This window comes from Gastrolobium bilobum, unplaced genomic scaffold (genome assembly GCF_033153095.1).
Source record: "Gastrolobium bilobum isolate Gb01-03AN ecotype WA unplaced genomic scaffold, APGP_CSIRO_Gbil_v1 utg23571, whole genome shotgun sequence".
Classification (NCBI taxonomy): Eukaryota; Viridiplantae; Streptophyta; class Magnoliopsida; order Fabales; family Fabaceae; genus Gastrolobium; species Gastrolobium bilobum.
In genome coordinates, this window is record NW_026897251.1 from 169,266 (window position 1) to 184,456 (window position 15,191).

Here is a 15,191-nt window from a genome sequence, read left to right on the forward strand (position 1 = left end):
TATGACGCTGATAGTGGTGTAGTACTTCCAGGATATGTACGAGAGGATGTCGTGCAGGAGCAAAGAAGAGTCCGTGGGGAACACTTGCACTATACGGTGGGGTTGCTTTCTGTGGAGTCCCGTATACTACACTATGTCCTCACCCACGTTCTGTTCCCACGATCTTTTAATCATTCCAGGGTGTTGGAACATGACATTCCCATTATGTAGGCTATCCGACATGCCCAGATGGTGAACTGGAGGCAAAACATAAGGGTCATCTTCTATACGCCTGTCTGGTACAGAGGATATTGGTTCACTTTGGTGTTCCCATGGAGACTGAGCTGTTGAAGAAGACCACGGGCTATAATTGCAAGTTCGGAAAGCGTCTATTGGAGCAGTGCAAGATTACTAAGAACACAAGATCGGGTGTGTGGGAGTTCAGTGGTATGCCCCAGGTTGAGGTTCCTTATGTTGCCCCAAATGACCATATTGTTGAGCCAGAGGTGGTGGAGGAGGATGTGGCTGAGGTTGAGGAGATAGCTGAACCTGAAGGTGGATTTTCACTGCGTGATGTCATGAAGGGCATAAATGCAATGACAAAGAAGATAGGAAAGATGGCGCTGGCACATAAAAAATGGAGAAAGAAAGGGAATGAAAGGTTTAGACACATACAGAGAAGGGTTAAGGGTGTGGAAGACAGGCTTGCTCGTCTGGAGCTTGCAAGAGGTGGGGAGGTAGCTGAAGCAGCAGGGGATGGGGGTCATGTGTCAGATGAGGACGACTCGGAGACGGACACAGACGGGGATGAGGAGTAGATTTAGGGTTTACATCATGTTATTATGTTTTGTTCATGTATTTCCTTTAAGTCGTTGATGTCCCGTAACTTTTTTTAATGAATGCAGAATTGTTATGTTTTTTGGATCTATGTTATATTGTGTAATGAATTGAATTCCATTTCAATATTGTATAACTTATGAATGGAACCTTTTTAGCAATTTGATCAGCACGACACAAAACAATATTGAACAGGTCACATTCGTCCATAACACATCACAGCAAATCAGTATATGTGTTTAAAAAGGCTACATCTTGTATTGTTAACCGTAAACAAACGTTATGACAACATACGACTTCGTTTTAGGAATTTAATGTCCACATGGGTTTTTTGACTCGGAAATTATGCTCCCTAAGTCACACTCCCTTAGTGGATCAGTGGAGAGTGGAAACCAAGGGCAAAAAACATGTGTAATTCGGATTTGGGGTCCTAAACCAGCAAAACATGTGTAATTCGGATTTGGGGTCCTAAACCAGCAGTTTTTTGCTGGTTTAGGACCCCAAATCCGAATTACACATGTTTTTTGCCCTTGGTTTCCACTCTACACTGATCCACTAAGGGAGTGTGACTTAGGGAGCATAATTTCTGAGTCGAAAAATCTGCGTTGTAACAATTTAAACACATATAATTTATTAATACAAGCATCATTACATCAACCCGTTCATTTTTTTCAAATACAAATATCATGACATCAAATACAAACATAGCACCGTCATTACATCAACCGGTTCATTTTTTTCAGTTACATGACATTACATCAAATACAAGCATCTTAAACCATAAATGCCTATAATGTTAAACCATCAAAACATTAATGCCCATAAATTCATCTTGTATTGGGAATCCTCATAGGACATGTACGTTTGTTGTGACCAATTTAGATTATGGGTTTACAATATTTGAAGGCCTCAATGCACTGGTGAAAGGTCCAAAATACTCGGTGAAAGACAGCCTTATCCGTATACACTCGACGTTCATCAACACATTGGTCCGTATCAATCTTGAACACAGAACCCACATTAACCTGAGTCATGTATGTCAGCCAACCAGGCAAGAATGCATACGATTTATCCCAGTCGCCAAATAACTTGACAATGGCTTTCATTTTAGCCTTCCAAGCTTTCCTGTAAGATATGTTGTATCCATACAAACGTTGTACCCTCTCTTGAATAAGAACTGGCTTCAATGATGGATCTTCTTTTAACATACCTATATAAAAAAAAACACCGACCAACAGTCAGAATACAAACTGATTAACGTAAACATACCTTAGGAAGTTAGATATATCGAATAATACATACTGATAATGGTTGCACATATCACATCAGAATCCAACTGTCTATGATCCCGGGTAAGACCTTGGTTTAGGCAGGTGTGTTCTTTAACCCACTTACTGACCACCCAAGTATTTCGATTCTTCGGCAACAATGCCCTCACATACTAGGGACATCTATCATTATGGTGTCGACACTTCATCACAAATCTATGGTCATCACTTTTTGCCACAACGGCAGTACGGTGAGCCTTCATACAATATAATTTGACTGCATGTTGCATTTCAGATTTGCTACGAAACTCCTGATACAAATATAAAGGATCTCCTAATTGCCAGCCACCGTGATCATCATCGTCACCATACAATATCTCCGTCTCATCATTAGGGTGGGCCCAATTAATGAAGGAATAATGTGAGCTTTCATTCCAAAATGGCTCGACCTCAGAACCTACGGATGCATTATAATGCCACCGTCAATACCATTGATAACAAAAATAATAATTGCTAAATTAAATCTTTAAAAAACAAATCTTACCACTGCTAACAGGGTCAACACGAAGTGGTCTCGTAACCTGCGAACCCGGGGATGGTGAGCTTGTGTCAGCGTCGAAATCACCCTCTACGTCAGTATCTGACGTGTCACCTAGCGGAATAACACTCTCAGGTTCACCGTCCTCATCGCTGTCCATATCGGCATCCTGTTCATCCTCATCTATTTCCTGTAGTGTTATCTGACTTATGACATGTGCAGGTGCAGATAAATCGACTACTCTTTCTTCATGACCAAAATACGGTTCACTTCTTGTATGCATGGGTGCAGATGAAGATTGACCACAATCTAATTCAACATATATCTCAATAAAATTTTGAAATTTTCGGTCAACAATTGCATCTATGACACATTCGACATCTTCATCATCACATATATCGTTACCAATGTAGTAAATAGCATCCTTACCAACTGTAGTCTCTACCCTGGTAATCATCCGTTGAACGCATTGGTTGCCTTGCAGACCCAATTTTTGCTGAATTCTCCCCTTTAACTCATTGTATGTAGGGCCCCGTTTGATTTTCAACATTTTCGTTTTTCCTTCAAATTGAACACCATTGGGGCCTTCATAATGCTTTCCATCATAGTAGATCATTGTCACATACATGTTTGGACTTGTACTCATCTTCCTCACAAATTGGGACTAGGGTTCTGAAATTGGGGGTTTGGGTTCGGATTTTGGGGGTTTAGAATTGGGCAATGACAATGATTTCACAATATTAGGTCTGTAGAGATGGTGGGATGAAATACAATCGGATTGAGAGGATTACACATGAACAAAGGGAGCTATTTAGGTTTACACAACAACAACAATCGAAATGAGACCGAAAACATGGAAAATATAGGATTTCAGTCGATATTTAGTCGACTAAATATACTTAGTCGACTAAATATCCCAAAAATGTAGTCGATTAAGATGATTTTTTAGTCGACTAAATTTGCTGTAGTCCACTTTCTGCATTTTGACCATTTGCTCGACTAAAAAAGCAATGTAGTCGACTAAAAGGGGGCAAGTTGGTGGATAGTTCTGGATCATGGGCAAATTGGTTATTAATTAATTAATGAGGAGCAAAAGGGTCAAAAAGCCTCATTTCCCCTGTGCAAAGGGAAGAGCAAAATATCTCTCAATTACACCTCTCTATATGCACAAAAGGAGATGGATTTACACAGTTATAAATTAAAACCATTTAAAACATATAAAAACAATGGATTTTATAAGAATTATGTTGTAGGAAAAGTGATTGTGTAATGTTATAGAGATTCGTTTTGCGTGCCATAGTTTTTTTATTTTTCTTTTTTTTTCAAAAAGTGTTGGCATCATAAAATGTTGTATGTGTAGAAAACTTTGTTGTGTCATGTTAAATGACAAATGCAAATCCCAAAAACAAAACTCATTTGATTACATCTTTATTATTTTTTTATTAATTTTATATTATATTTTTATTATTGTTTAATTTTTATAATATTTGAAACAGTTAATCACAAAAATTGATAATTTCAATTCAACGGTTTCGATGTGACATAAATGCATTCAAAATTTTCCAATGAACATTATAGACATAATGTTAATCAAATCAACTTTTAAAAGTTTTAAATGTTTATATTTTAATTAATAGTTTTGTAAAAAAATAAATTTTAATCAAAAAAATAATTTTTATTTAGAGTAAATACCTTTTTCGTTCCTGGAAATATTTGCGAAGCACAATTTAGTCCCTCGGATTAAAAAAGTCACATTTCAGTGTTTCATCTTTGAAAAAAAGGGCCACGTTCGTCCTTCCGTTAGTTGGCATCTAACGGCCCAACTAACGGTGCACACGTGGACCGTTACTTTGTTGAGTCACCGTTAAGTATGCCAGCTTGGAAGTAAAACGACGCCGTTTTGAAGGTGCCTTATGTCTTGTTGGAGTTTTGAACAGCTGAAGGTCCTATTTGGTCCCTGACAAATTTATCGAGGCCCTATTTGGTCCTTAACACTAAAAAGTCACCATTGCAGCAAACCTTTCAAACCACCATTGCAGCAAACCAAGGCTTATGCTATTGGCAAGGCTTATGCTATTCGATCAGATTTCCCATTGGCCAAGGCTTATGCTCTGATTCACTAAAAAATGATGATGATAAAATGAAATTAAAGTCGAATAGAGTATTTGGTGAAAGAGAACTGCATTTCATCGCAGGAAAATCACATTGACTCAAATTATTGTACTTTTTCGTTAATGATTTGAACATCACAATCCACCACTAGCTGTTTGTGTCCAGAGAGGACGAGGAGCTCATCATATCGTGTACTCAACTTGCTCAAGTTTTGCATTGGCTATGTAATAATGACAATAATATAAGAACCCACAATGAAACTTTTTTCCTCTATGAAGCAATATATTGTTTCATGCATCAGGGTTTAATTACAAAGGTTTCACTCTTACGACCTTTTAGAGGTATCACTTCTAAAGGAGTTCCTTGCAATTGCAAACAATGCATTAAATGAAAAGGGAAGAATGAGTTCTTTTTTCTTTTCTTTTCTTTTTTCATGTGTTCTCCTTTTTCATTAGACAACACTTTTATTGTTACTCAAGACAGTTGCCATGATTTTGGAAAGTGGTATTTTGTAAAAAAGAATGGTAAAAGTTAATTATTTATTATTTTTTTCATAGATCGTTGCATCTGTTATCATCATTACAAAGCTTGAACATCCATGAAATTTGTGGGATTGTTTTCCTTGTGTTTTAGTTCTGTGCCAATATTATTGATGGTTGCTTGGATATATGAAGTATGAACTAGATATTATATTGATACTTGAACAAGATTGTATATATTAAGGTACATAGACTGGACAGAGACTGCTCTGGCATTCTGGTGATGGGAAGGACACAGACAAGTGCTGCAGTTTTGCATTCCATCTTCCGCGAGAAAACTTCCAGGGCGTCAGATGATGTGAGTGATAATTGTACTTTTTCATCAAATGCTTCATGCTGGCTGACCTGGATGATATAACCTCCAGAGCATTGGTCTATTATGGTCACAATCTCAAGTTGCTATATCTGTTTCATTTTTTTCTGACCTTGTTCCATTTGATCCTTAAATAGATTGACACAAAAAAGAGAATCCTACAAAGAAGGTACTGGGCACTGGTCATTGGATGTCCTACACGTTCAAAGGGGTTGGTTACTGCTTCATTGGGTAAGGTTGTATCCATATTGGCACTTCATATGTACTGTAGAAAGCTCGTTATATATTGTAAAAGATTGTTGTAATCCTTTTTTTGGTTTCAGGTGGTTGTTGACAATGGGAAATCTGATCGAATAGCATAAGCCTTGGTTTGCTGCAATGGTGGTTTGAAAGGTTTGCTGCAATGGTGATTTTTTAGTGTTAAGGACCAAATAGGGCCTCGATAAATTTGTCAGGGACTAAATAGGACCTTCAGCTGTTCAAAACTCCAACAAGACATAAGGCACCTTCAAAACGGCGTCGTTTTACTTCCACGCTGGCATACTTAACAGTGACTCAGCAAAGTAACGATCCACATGTGCACCGTTAGTTGGGCCGTTAGATGCCAACTAACGGAAGGACGAACGTGGCCCTTTTTTTCAAAAATGAAACACTGAAATGTGACTTTTTTAAACCGAGGGACTAAATTGTGCTTCACAAATATTTCCAGGGACGAAAAAGAGTATTTACTCTTTTATTTATATTTTTCATATTTATATATTTAAAACATTTATGTAAAGTACGAAATATTTAAAAAAAAATTATATGTAATTTACGTTTGGGTCCTAAGATATTTAGAAATATCTCAAGTGTGCTTTTATATATGTGAGTGTCATTTACGTTTGGGTCCTGAGATACTTAGAAATATCTTAAAGCGTGCTCTAAATATCTAACACTTTTTGTACACGCTGTATTCACTTTTCAACTCAGTCGCCGGAGCTAGCTCTTCCCACTGCGCCGCCGCAGAACATGTCGACGACAGCTGCATCCGGCGAAGACTCTCTCTCTTACTACCTTGACACGCCAACTCTAGACAGCGAGTCCCCTACGCTCCTCCACTCCATTTCCGAGCACGGAGGCTACGCCTACGTCAGCATGGCTGCCCTGGCCGCCGCCGGCGACTTTCGCGCGGCGGAGGCGGCTCGAGAGATGGCGTGGGAGCAGCTTCACTCTGGTCCCTGGCACTCCGTGCTTCCTGTGTGGCGCGATGCGTATTCCATGGCGTGCCTCCACGTGGCGAGGCACCACTACGGCAACGGCGAGTTCAAGGAGGCGCTTAGGGTTTTGGATATGGGGCTCATCATGGGAGGAACGCTCCTTAGAAACGATTTGGACTCTGCCGTTGAGAAGGTATCAGAAAAAGCAAGGAGTGTTAGGGTTTCTGAAATGAACCATCAAGGTTTTGGGAGCTGCGAGCATCGACTCGTTGATCAGGAATTTGATGTCGCTAAGGTGAGGTCCGAAGCGATGAGCATTTAAAAGAAAAAATACAGTATAATCTAAAATCTGAATGGTGAAGTTTCAGTAAATATTGATATTTAAAAAAAATAAAAAAATTGAATGTAAATGTTTGAATCAAAAGTATGTTTATGAATAGTTACGCTCAGATATTATACAAAGTTTGACTATTAATTCATATTGAAATTTGAAGGTTTTTTTTTCCTTTTATGTTACTATATTATGCTTATTTTTCTGTGTTTATAATGAAGTTGGATCTCACTAAGATGGTTATGTTATGGCTCCATTTGTTGAATGGACCTTCTAACGTTTATGTTATAGCTTTTTACACTGTAGGTGCTCCAACTTTTACCTGTCAAGTCACTTTCTTCTGAGATTGTGGTGAAAAGGTCGGCTCTGTCGTTGGAGAAATTCCTGATAGATCATTACCTGTGTGGTTCCCCTGTTATTATCAGTGATTGTATGGCTCACTGGCCAGCCAAGACGAAATGGAATAACATTGATTACTTGCTAAGAGTTGCTGGTGACCGCACAGTTCCGGTTGAGGTAATTTCTCTAATTGACGTATTTGTAATTACAAAGGAAGGCAGAGCAAAGGTAGAGTGCTGAAGGTTTCAAGACCGAATGCATTTGTTTAGTTTCTTCCATTTTCAGAGAAAAATGGATAGCTGTTTGACAATTTTTTCTCCCTGAAACTCAAATCCTTTAACTCACCTTAATTAATAATTCCCAAACTGTAACTTAACTCACTCCTCGGTCACATGTGTCTTGTAGCTGCTAGATTCATAGCTGTATTATGAAATTTGTGCTGTTTGCTGTAAATGGTAATCTTTCTCAAACAACTTTCTTATTAGTAGTTTGGGAAATTTATCAGGCAGTTTTATTAGTACAAAAAGCGTTAAGTGAAGGCACCAGTGGAGATAGAAGTATTGAGAGAGAAATTTTAGTGAAAAGTTAACCTTAGATAGTTATTGACAACACAAACTGGGTGCATTTAGGTTACATTGGCAATGTTATAGTCTTCTCCTTGTAATTTCTATCTTGTCCCCTCTTTGTAAATTATATTTACTAAATTTATTTCTACAGGCCAACCAAATTTGGTCATCAACTAGGAAACCATTCACCTGTAACATACTTTAATGCAATCAATCTATTTGCATTGCATACTAATCACTTCAAATTTATCTGATTTTATAGGCTTAAAAATGCTCTACGTAGAAATCCTAGGACTTTTTCTTTCATGCATCTAACAAGTACAAAAAGATTCTGTTTTTTGGTTGCAACTGTTTGTGAGTAAAGACCCCCTCCTTCTTAGCTCTGTGAGACTGTGACGTTCCCTTGTAGATTTTTGTTTAAACACTAGGTTGTTAAAACTGAAGTAGGTCATGAGATAAAAGTTGAAGAAGTTTATGTTTTGCTGATGTGAATCTTCCTTGCAGTACCTCATATCTTGACATTATAACTATTGTCACCTCTGGTTTTGTTTGTATCTATGTCCCATTTAACCTCAGAAAGACTTTTTTTTTTGTCACGGCAAGGTTGATGAAGTTGTTTAGTAGTATACAGAAAATACACCCAACCTACACAAAGGGAGAATGGGGTGGATTGGATCTTTTGTATGTTCTACATTCTTTTATTTTTAGATAAATGTTGGAAGAAAAGGGTAAGTGCAGCATTCTTTGCAGGTTGGGAAGAACTATTTATGTGCAGAGTGGAAGCAAGAGCTAATTACATTTTCAGAGTTTCTTCAACGGATAAAGTCTTATGGTTGTTCTCCTGGCGGTCCGACATATCTTGCGCAACATCCATTGTTTGATCAGGTATTTACAATTTAGATTTATGTTGTCTCCAATTTCAACTTTTGCAATTTTGGCATGCAAGTGAAGGATTCCTACCGCGTCTTTCAGTTACTAATATTATTGAATTGGCAGATAACTGAGCTTCGGAAAGATATCTTTATTCCTGACTATTGTTTTGCTGGTGGAGGGGAGCTAAGATCTCTCAATGCTTGGTTTGGTCCAGGTGGAACAGTAACACCATTACACCATGACCCGCATCATAACATACTAGCTCAGGTAACTCAGTTGTATACTTATATTGAACAATTACAAAATAAAGCCGGAAATCCCCAGGGTCCAATAAAAAATTCATTTTATATACCACTAGCTGTTAATGGCCCTCATGTTCTGAGTTTTTGTACGCCAAGTAATTATTACTGAAATAAAGTAGGTCCCACGAGTCCAACTTTGGAAATTTTCTTTAGTGCTACGGATACACCGAATTTTCGGTACATATTCCAGTTACAATGTGACACGTTTCTTACTTTTTATCAAATCATTCTCTCACCTGATTTTAAAATAAATTATTTATTAATGATTTGACAAAAGTAACTCACGTGTCACATTGTGAGTGGAAGATGTACCGAAAACTCAGTGCATCCATAGCACTGAAGATATTCTCCCAACTTTGAGTAATTCTATTACTGAGCCAGCTTTTCATGCTTCTTAGCTAGACTACAATTGTATTATGATTCTAACTGTGCACTTCTGTATAGCTGGCATGGCATAACTGATGTACTTCGAGGTAGAATACAAAGTTCGGATTTATTATGGCTTTATCTTAAGAGAGACCTTTAATATAAAATGACATTGTGGTTTATATGATATCCTTCTTGTGTAAATTGTTTAGAAAATTCTGCTTACGTTATTGGTGCAGAAAATTGCCTTGATTATAGCTCATTCTAATAGCCTTATCATGCAAAGGATTACTGTGGTTTTGGGGCCTTTGGGCATGGAGGTTTGCAGATCTTGGAAGTTCTGCAGTTCCATCTTTGTTTTTTCTTGTTTTGAGAGAGATTTTGGTCTTTGTAATTAGGGTTTTTCCTTATTTTTCTGTAATTGAACACCTGGTTCCTGTCACTCAACATGGTGGAATAATCTATTGGACTGAAATTATTGTCTTGCTTCATATTTCCAGGTTGTTGGGAAAAAATACATTAGGCTTTACTCTGCATCTTTGTCTGAGGAACTTTTCCCCTACTCTGGTACCATGCTTAGCAATTCCAGCCAGGTATTTAGTTTTTGAGCTATATGAGTGAGTGACTTCCTGTGCAGTTTTCTTATTTACCTTTTGCTCGGAAGCATACTACTATCACTGCATCCCCTTTGAATGGCAAAGAGCTCTAGAAGTATTTCACTAATGTAACTTTTCTTCTTTACGTCTTGTCTTTTCTTTTTCTCCTCTTTTACTCCTGAATGTGTGTCTAGGCTTTCATCCTTACACAGGTTACACATTGACCTGGCAGCCAAGTGGTCATGTATTTAAACTTTTATCACAAACCTAAAAGGTTCTTCTATCTTAGATATGTAATGAGAATGGATTAGTTGTGACAAGAATCTTTCTTCCATCCAGTGCTTATTATTGACTAGACTAGCTTCTAATATGATGTAGAGTTGAGAAGAATGTGATCATAAAATAAAGAACAATATGGGTGTTGATTTCCAGTTTACTTGTACAATTTATTGGTATGGAATAAGTTAAGCCCACGAATCTATTATGTTGCAATGTGGAAACGATATATGGGGTGTTGATTGTGGTTGGCTTACCTATAATTTCACTCATACTGCATAAGCCATGACATCCATTCTCTGCGTGTTCATTTAATTTCTGCCTAGTTCTTTCTTAGATGGGGTGTATTTTTTAGTTGTATTCTTACTTTTGACATGTTGAAATCTATGTCTCCATGTTGATTGGAAATTTCTTTTGTTTGTAGGTTGATTTAGATGACATAGATGAAGGGAAGTTTCCTAAGGTGCAAGACTTGGAATTTGTGGACTGTATTTTAGAGGAAGGTGAAATGTTATATATCCCTCCAAAATGGTGGCACTATGTGCGGTCTTTAACTACCAGTTTCTCGGTTAGCTTTTGGTGGAGTGAGGGCGAAAGTTCAGCTGCATCCTAATGTTGTATCACTTTGATGCCTATGTTTCATTTTTATTAATGGAGAACTGAACATGTTCTTAAGTACCGTTGCTAATATCTACGTGACAGGTCATTTTACATCCCAGTGACAGTAGAATTCTTATGTGCATAAACATCATTTTTGGCACTTGTTGCCTTCATTATAATATAGATATAAAAGAAAAAATGAGCAAAAGAGCTGCGGAGACAAACATTTACATATTTGTCTCGAGAGTCTTGTGTCCTTCAATTACTGATCATAAAGGTTTGTGAAACCGTAGTCCCGAACACTATAATGTGATACTATCTTTTGGGGTTAATAATACTTTCCATTTGTACTGAAAGTATGCTGAAAGGGTTTCGATCCTTTAAACATGTTGACAGGAGTTCGATCTCTGGCTGTGTGTATAGGAAAGGTTTTATTAGGAAAGGTTGTACCCACGATCGTGTGATCTTTTCGCCTCGAGAAGATTAGTTTTTGGCTTTCGGCTGGAAGATATCCTTGGAACAATTTTCAAAAATAAATATTCAAGCTTTGGCCTGTGTGGTAACGTTTCACATGACTTGGATGTCTCTACTAGAGAATTTAACTATACTGTGGGGGTTTTTTTTATAAATTTTCTCAAACTCGGTTCACCCTCCTTTTGATCTCATAAAACACTGAAGTAATATAGAAAGAGAGTTAGTTTAACATAATAATTGCTTCTAATTATGGGATATTGCCGAATGTAGTCTGTTTAGAGTAATTGATCGAAAATTCTGCGTTTGGTTCCATTGCTTTTCTCCTTCATTGACACAGTAGCTTATAAGAACTCATCTGTCCCATACAATTAGAAAGATAAGCAAGAGAATAATATTATCCTTGGGTTTATGCGGATTGTATATGAGAAAACTGCTTCATAAGATGAGCTTAAAACTTTAATGAGGCTACTCGTCTCTCCTTTTAAATATGCTTTCTCTGTTCTGAACTAGGAGATTGAGAACATACGTTATACAACGGTAAGAATAATTTTATTTAGCTCATTGTCCCTTGCACTTTTGAATCTTCATCTACTCAATGACAAGCATCCAGAATTGAATTGGCAGTAGATTAAACCTATTTGAACGATTGATTATTAATTACAATATACGTTTGGCTAGTTACAGAGTAAAAGATGACAGACTAAAGAAAAGCAAAAGAAAATACACAGTGAAATAAAACTTATCTCTATATATGTTTAACTTAGGCAACAGATTTGTACCTGCAAAGAACTTTACACCTCAAGACCCTATCCTGAACATAAAAGCCCGGCATCACCATGATCTTAACTCTGCTTGGACCTTGTGACTTCGGGCTCATATCTTCCATGTAGTGAGCATCAAAGGTTCTATTCTCTTCAACCCTTAAAATTCCCAATGGTGGGTTGAAAGAAAAGGCAAACAAATGCAGCAACCACATGCATTTTGCCGTCACAAAGAAAGCTTGAAGGAGCTGTTCAGGCCAAGGCCTTGTCCAATTCAGACTAGTGGTAATACAACTCATTTTCTGGTCACAGAACTTGCTGAACTCTTCACTGTAATATTTTGTTCCCTTTCTCAGTACCTCGTTCCAGCTCAAATTCCTAAGGGCTATAAATGACGAGAATTGTGCTTGGCGTTCCTCTTGTGGGTCTAGGAATTTTGGGCAACCATTCTTTTGGAACACACAATTCTCAAAGTCTTGGTAGATAGACTGATTTATGAAAGCTTCAAAATGGTATAGAACTGCCTTTGAGTACTTGGAATTCAGAGATAGCTTATATGGTTGAAGTAGCAAATTCAAATTTTCTGTCAAAGAATGATCAGTTTCTTCAATATGGTTTATAAGGGTCTTACAGAACTGCTTCACTGATATTCTGGACTCTGACACTATCTGCAAGAATCCCTCTACCATTACTTCCTCACTCGCAGGCATCATATTTTCTCTATTCCCATCAAATGATTTCCCTCTCTGAGGAAGATTATTAAGTTGTTCACAAAGTTTTGAATCCTTTGACTGCATGGCTTGCCTCAAAGCTTTCTTCAACTCTTCACAGTAACTCTCCAAGTGCTCCAGCTTCTGTCTCAGCTCCCCCAATGAAGATCTCATTTCAGAAACTTCCATTAAGGCCACATCTCTGTTCTCGTTTGCTTCCATAAGCTCTTTCTTCAATGTCTCAATTGACATTACTCCCAAGTCCTTAAGAACCTGAGAAACATCCTCAGATTCTGCTCTATTTGGCGAATTCTCATTCTTATGCTTCTTCTTTAACCGAGGAAACAACCATGAAATCACCCCTTTGCTTTTGGTTTGGGATTGAAAAGATGAGTGGGAATCCGAGACTGGGACAACAATATTGGAGCTCTTGCTGTTCCTTGCAGCCTCGAATTCGCTAGTTATGGTGGCAGGCTTACATTTATTGCAAGATGATATGGACTTGAAATCCTCTAAACTGTTTCTCCTACACTTGAAGTAGTCATTTGCAGGTGATGTTTGAAGAACAGTGATGTGATTTGTACAAGAGCCAGTTACCGATTTGGTATCTTCAGTATGACACATGTGTGCTTCTAGGTTTGCAAAACCAGAAAGTAGTCCCTTTCTTGAACTTGATTTCTCCTTGTAATCTGGTACAATGGTTTCTAATAACCTTTTTCCTCCTTCTAGCCCGTTCTCATCCCAACTTTCTGATATTGTTAGGCTTTTCATGGGGTTTTGATTGTACCCCAGTAGTGAGTTATCTTCATAACTCTGTCAATAATTCTCTCGTTAAGAAACTTATTATCCATCAAACTTTAAAAAAAAAAAAAAAAAAAAGATTAACTGGGGTGGGGGAATTTGCAGCCACAAATATTGATAGAAATCTGAAAAAAATGAAAAAGCAGGGGAGATAGAAACATGATACTTGTCTTTAAATAACAAGAATCGGATAATAAGCATACTAGTTACAGGGTTTGAATCTTTTAAGTTCCATGACAAGGGAATTAAAGCAAGAACCCCAAAAAGTCAAAACTCTGATTCACGGTTAGTGTTTCGTGGAGATTAAATAAGATTAAAGAAATGGGAGCAACGGCCAAGTATAAAACTCAACAACAATGACATCTACCTATGGAGCTATAAAGAAGACAGAAATTTAATAACTTATCAACTATCACAGGTAGCAGAGTTCAAGGGATGGGAGAATAATATAAACATTGAAAGCAAGCCAAGAATTATTGCATATTCCATTAACTCAAGTATCTTGGTTTTGGTCCCTATCATGATGAACAGAAACAATCACATTTCATGCATAATTAGCAACAGTACTCTGTCACTTTGAATAAACTAGCTGTGTTGATATGAATTAGAAAGATATTGGATACCCAGTTCACCAAAAGAAGTAAAATACAAATTTACAATCCAAAATTCAAGAAAAAAAAATAAAAAAATTTATACTTACAGGAGTGAAAACAGGGTAATCTTGAGCAGAGAACTGAGAAACAGGGCGTGAAACATGGGAAGGGGATGGGAATCTAGCATTGAATGGGCTATTTCCTCGCATCAAAGCAGCATGAATAGCTCTTAGCTCCACTGCTTTGGCTATGGCGGTCTGAATTTCATTCCTAGTTATTTCAGGGTTGCCATTATTTCGGTCGTTGTTGTGGTCTTTGAAAACCTGAGCTGGAGTAGCAGTTGAAGCCATGAAACACAACAGAGAACAGAACAAATTTGAACATGTAAATTTGTAAAAGATAATATGTGAACTAGATAAAATAAGATTTTTTTATTATGACCGAGAAGAACAAAGTTGGTGAACAGAACAAGTGGTATTCAATGGTTGGAATTGAATTGAAAGGCTATATCTAAAGTAGAAACTTGGAGAACCAGAAAATAGAATGAGGGGTACCCCAAGTCCAACGATTTTTGTTTTTATTCTCATAGCAAAATTAATGGAATGAGAGAGCATGTGATGATGTGAAGAAAAGAGACAAATAGAGAAGGAATTTTAACTCTTACATATATATATATGTACACATCAGAGGCTTGTAGCCAGTTTACAATTATACCCACAATAACATATTCCAAAAATTACCAGAACTCAAAACATTAGGTGGTGGTACCACTGTTTCACATGATTGCTTTAGTACAAACATTAAGAAGTTCCATTCCTCTA

General features: G+C 37.4%; 2 protein-coding genes across 3 annotated transcripts; one reads left to right on the plus strand and one right to left on the minus strand.

Moving 5' to 3' along the window:
- Nucleotides 1-6,594: 6,594 nt before the first annotated feature.
- Nucleotides 6,595-11,144, plus strand: LOC133305249 (lysine-specific demethylase JMJ30). Its single transcript, XM_061505416.1, has 6 exons — nt 6,595-7,068; nt 7,420-7,629; nt 8,769-8,903; nt 9,015-9,158; nt 10,060-10,152; nt 10,856-11,144. Exons 1-6 carry the CDS (start codon nt 6,595-6,597, stop codon nt 11,042-11,044), a joined length of 1,245 nt encoding a protein of 414 aa, XP_061361400.1. The 3' UTR covers nt 11,045-11,144.
- A 792-nt stretch (nt 11,145-11,936) lies between these two features.
- LOC133305245 (IRK-interacting protein-like) lies at nt 11,937-14,909 on the minus strand. 2 transcript variants are annotated; one of them, XM_061505411.1, is made up of 3 exons: nt 14,478-14,909; nt 12,285-13,789; nt 11,937-12,139 (listed from the first exon to the last, which is right to left on the minus strand). In XM_061505411.1, the coding sequence occupies exons 1-3, from the start codon at nt 14,718-14,720 to the stop codon at nt 12,094-12,096; spliced, it is 1,794 nt and encodes a 597-aa protein (XP_061361395.1). In that variant the 5' UTR covers nt 14,721-14,909; the 3' UTR covers nt 11,937-12,093. The 2 variants fall into 2 exon arrangements, with proteins under 2 accessions (XP_061361395.1, XP_061361396.1); XM_061505412.1 differs by lacking the exon at nt 11,937-12,139 and having other exon boundaries at nt 12,148-13,789; nt 14,478-14,907.
- Between the last annotated feature and the right edge of the window lie 282 nt (nt 14,910-15,191).

What these genes read in the sequence shown, in the direction of transcription:
- LOC133305249 (XM_061505416.1), top strand. Translation starts at nt 6,595, where the DNA reads ATGTCGACGACAGCTGCATCCGGCGAAGACTCTCTCTCTTACTACCTT. An exon ending in TCGTTGATCAGGAATTTGAT is followed by an intron (nt 7,069 to 7,419) that starts GTCGCTAAGGTG and finishes TTTACACTGTAG; the next exon opens with GTGCTCCAACTTTTACCTGT. An exon ending in AACATCCATTGTTTGATCAG is followed by an intron (nt 8,904 to 9,014) that starts GTATTTACAATT and finishes TTGAATTGGCAG; the next exon opens with ATAACTGAGCTTCGGAAAGA.
- LOC133305245 (XM_061505411.1), bottom strand. Translation starts at nt 14,720, where the DNA reads ATGGCTTCAACTGCTACTCCAGCTCAGGTTTTCAAAGACCACAACAAC. An exon ending in ATTACCCTGTTTTCACTCCT is followed by an intron (nt 13,790 to 14,477) that starts GTAAGTATAAAT and finishes AATTATTGACAG; the next exon opens with AGTTATGAAGATAACTCACT. An exon ending in AGGTGTAAAGTTCTTTGCAG is followed by an intron (nt 12,140 to 12,284) that starts GTACAAATCTGT and finishes TCGTTCAAATAG; the next exon opens with GTTTAATCTACTGCCAATTC.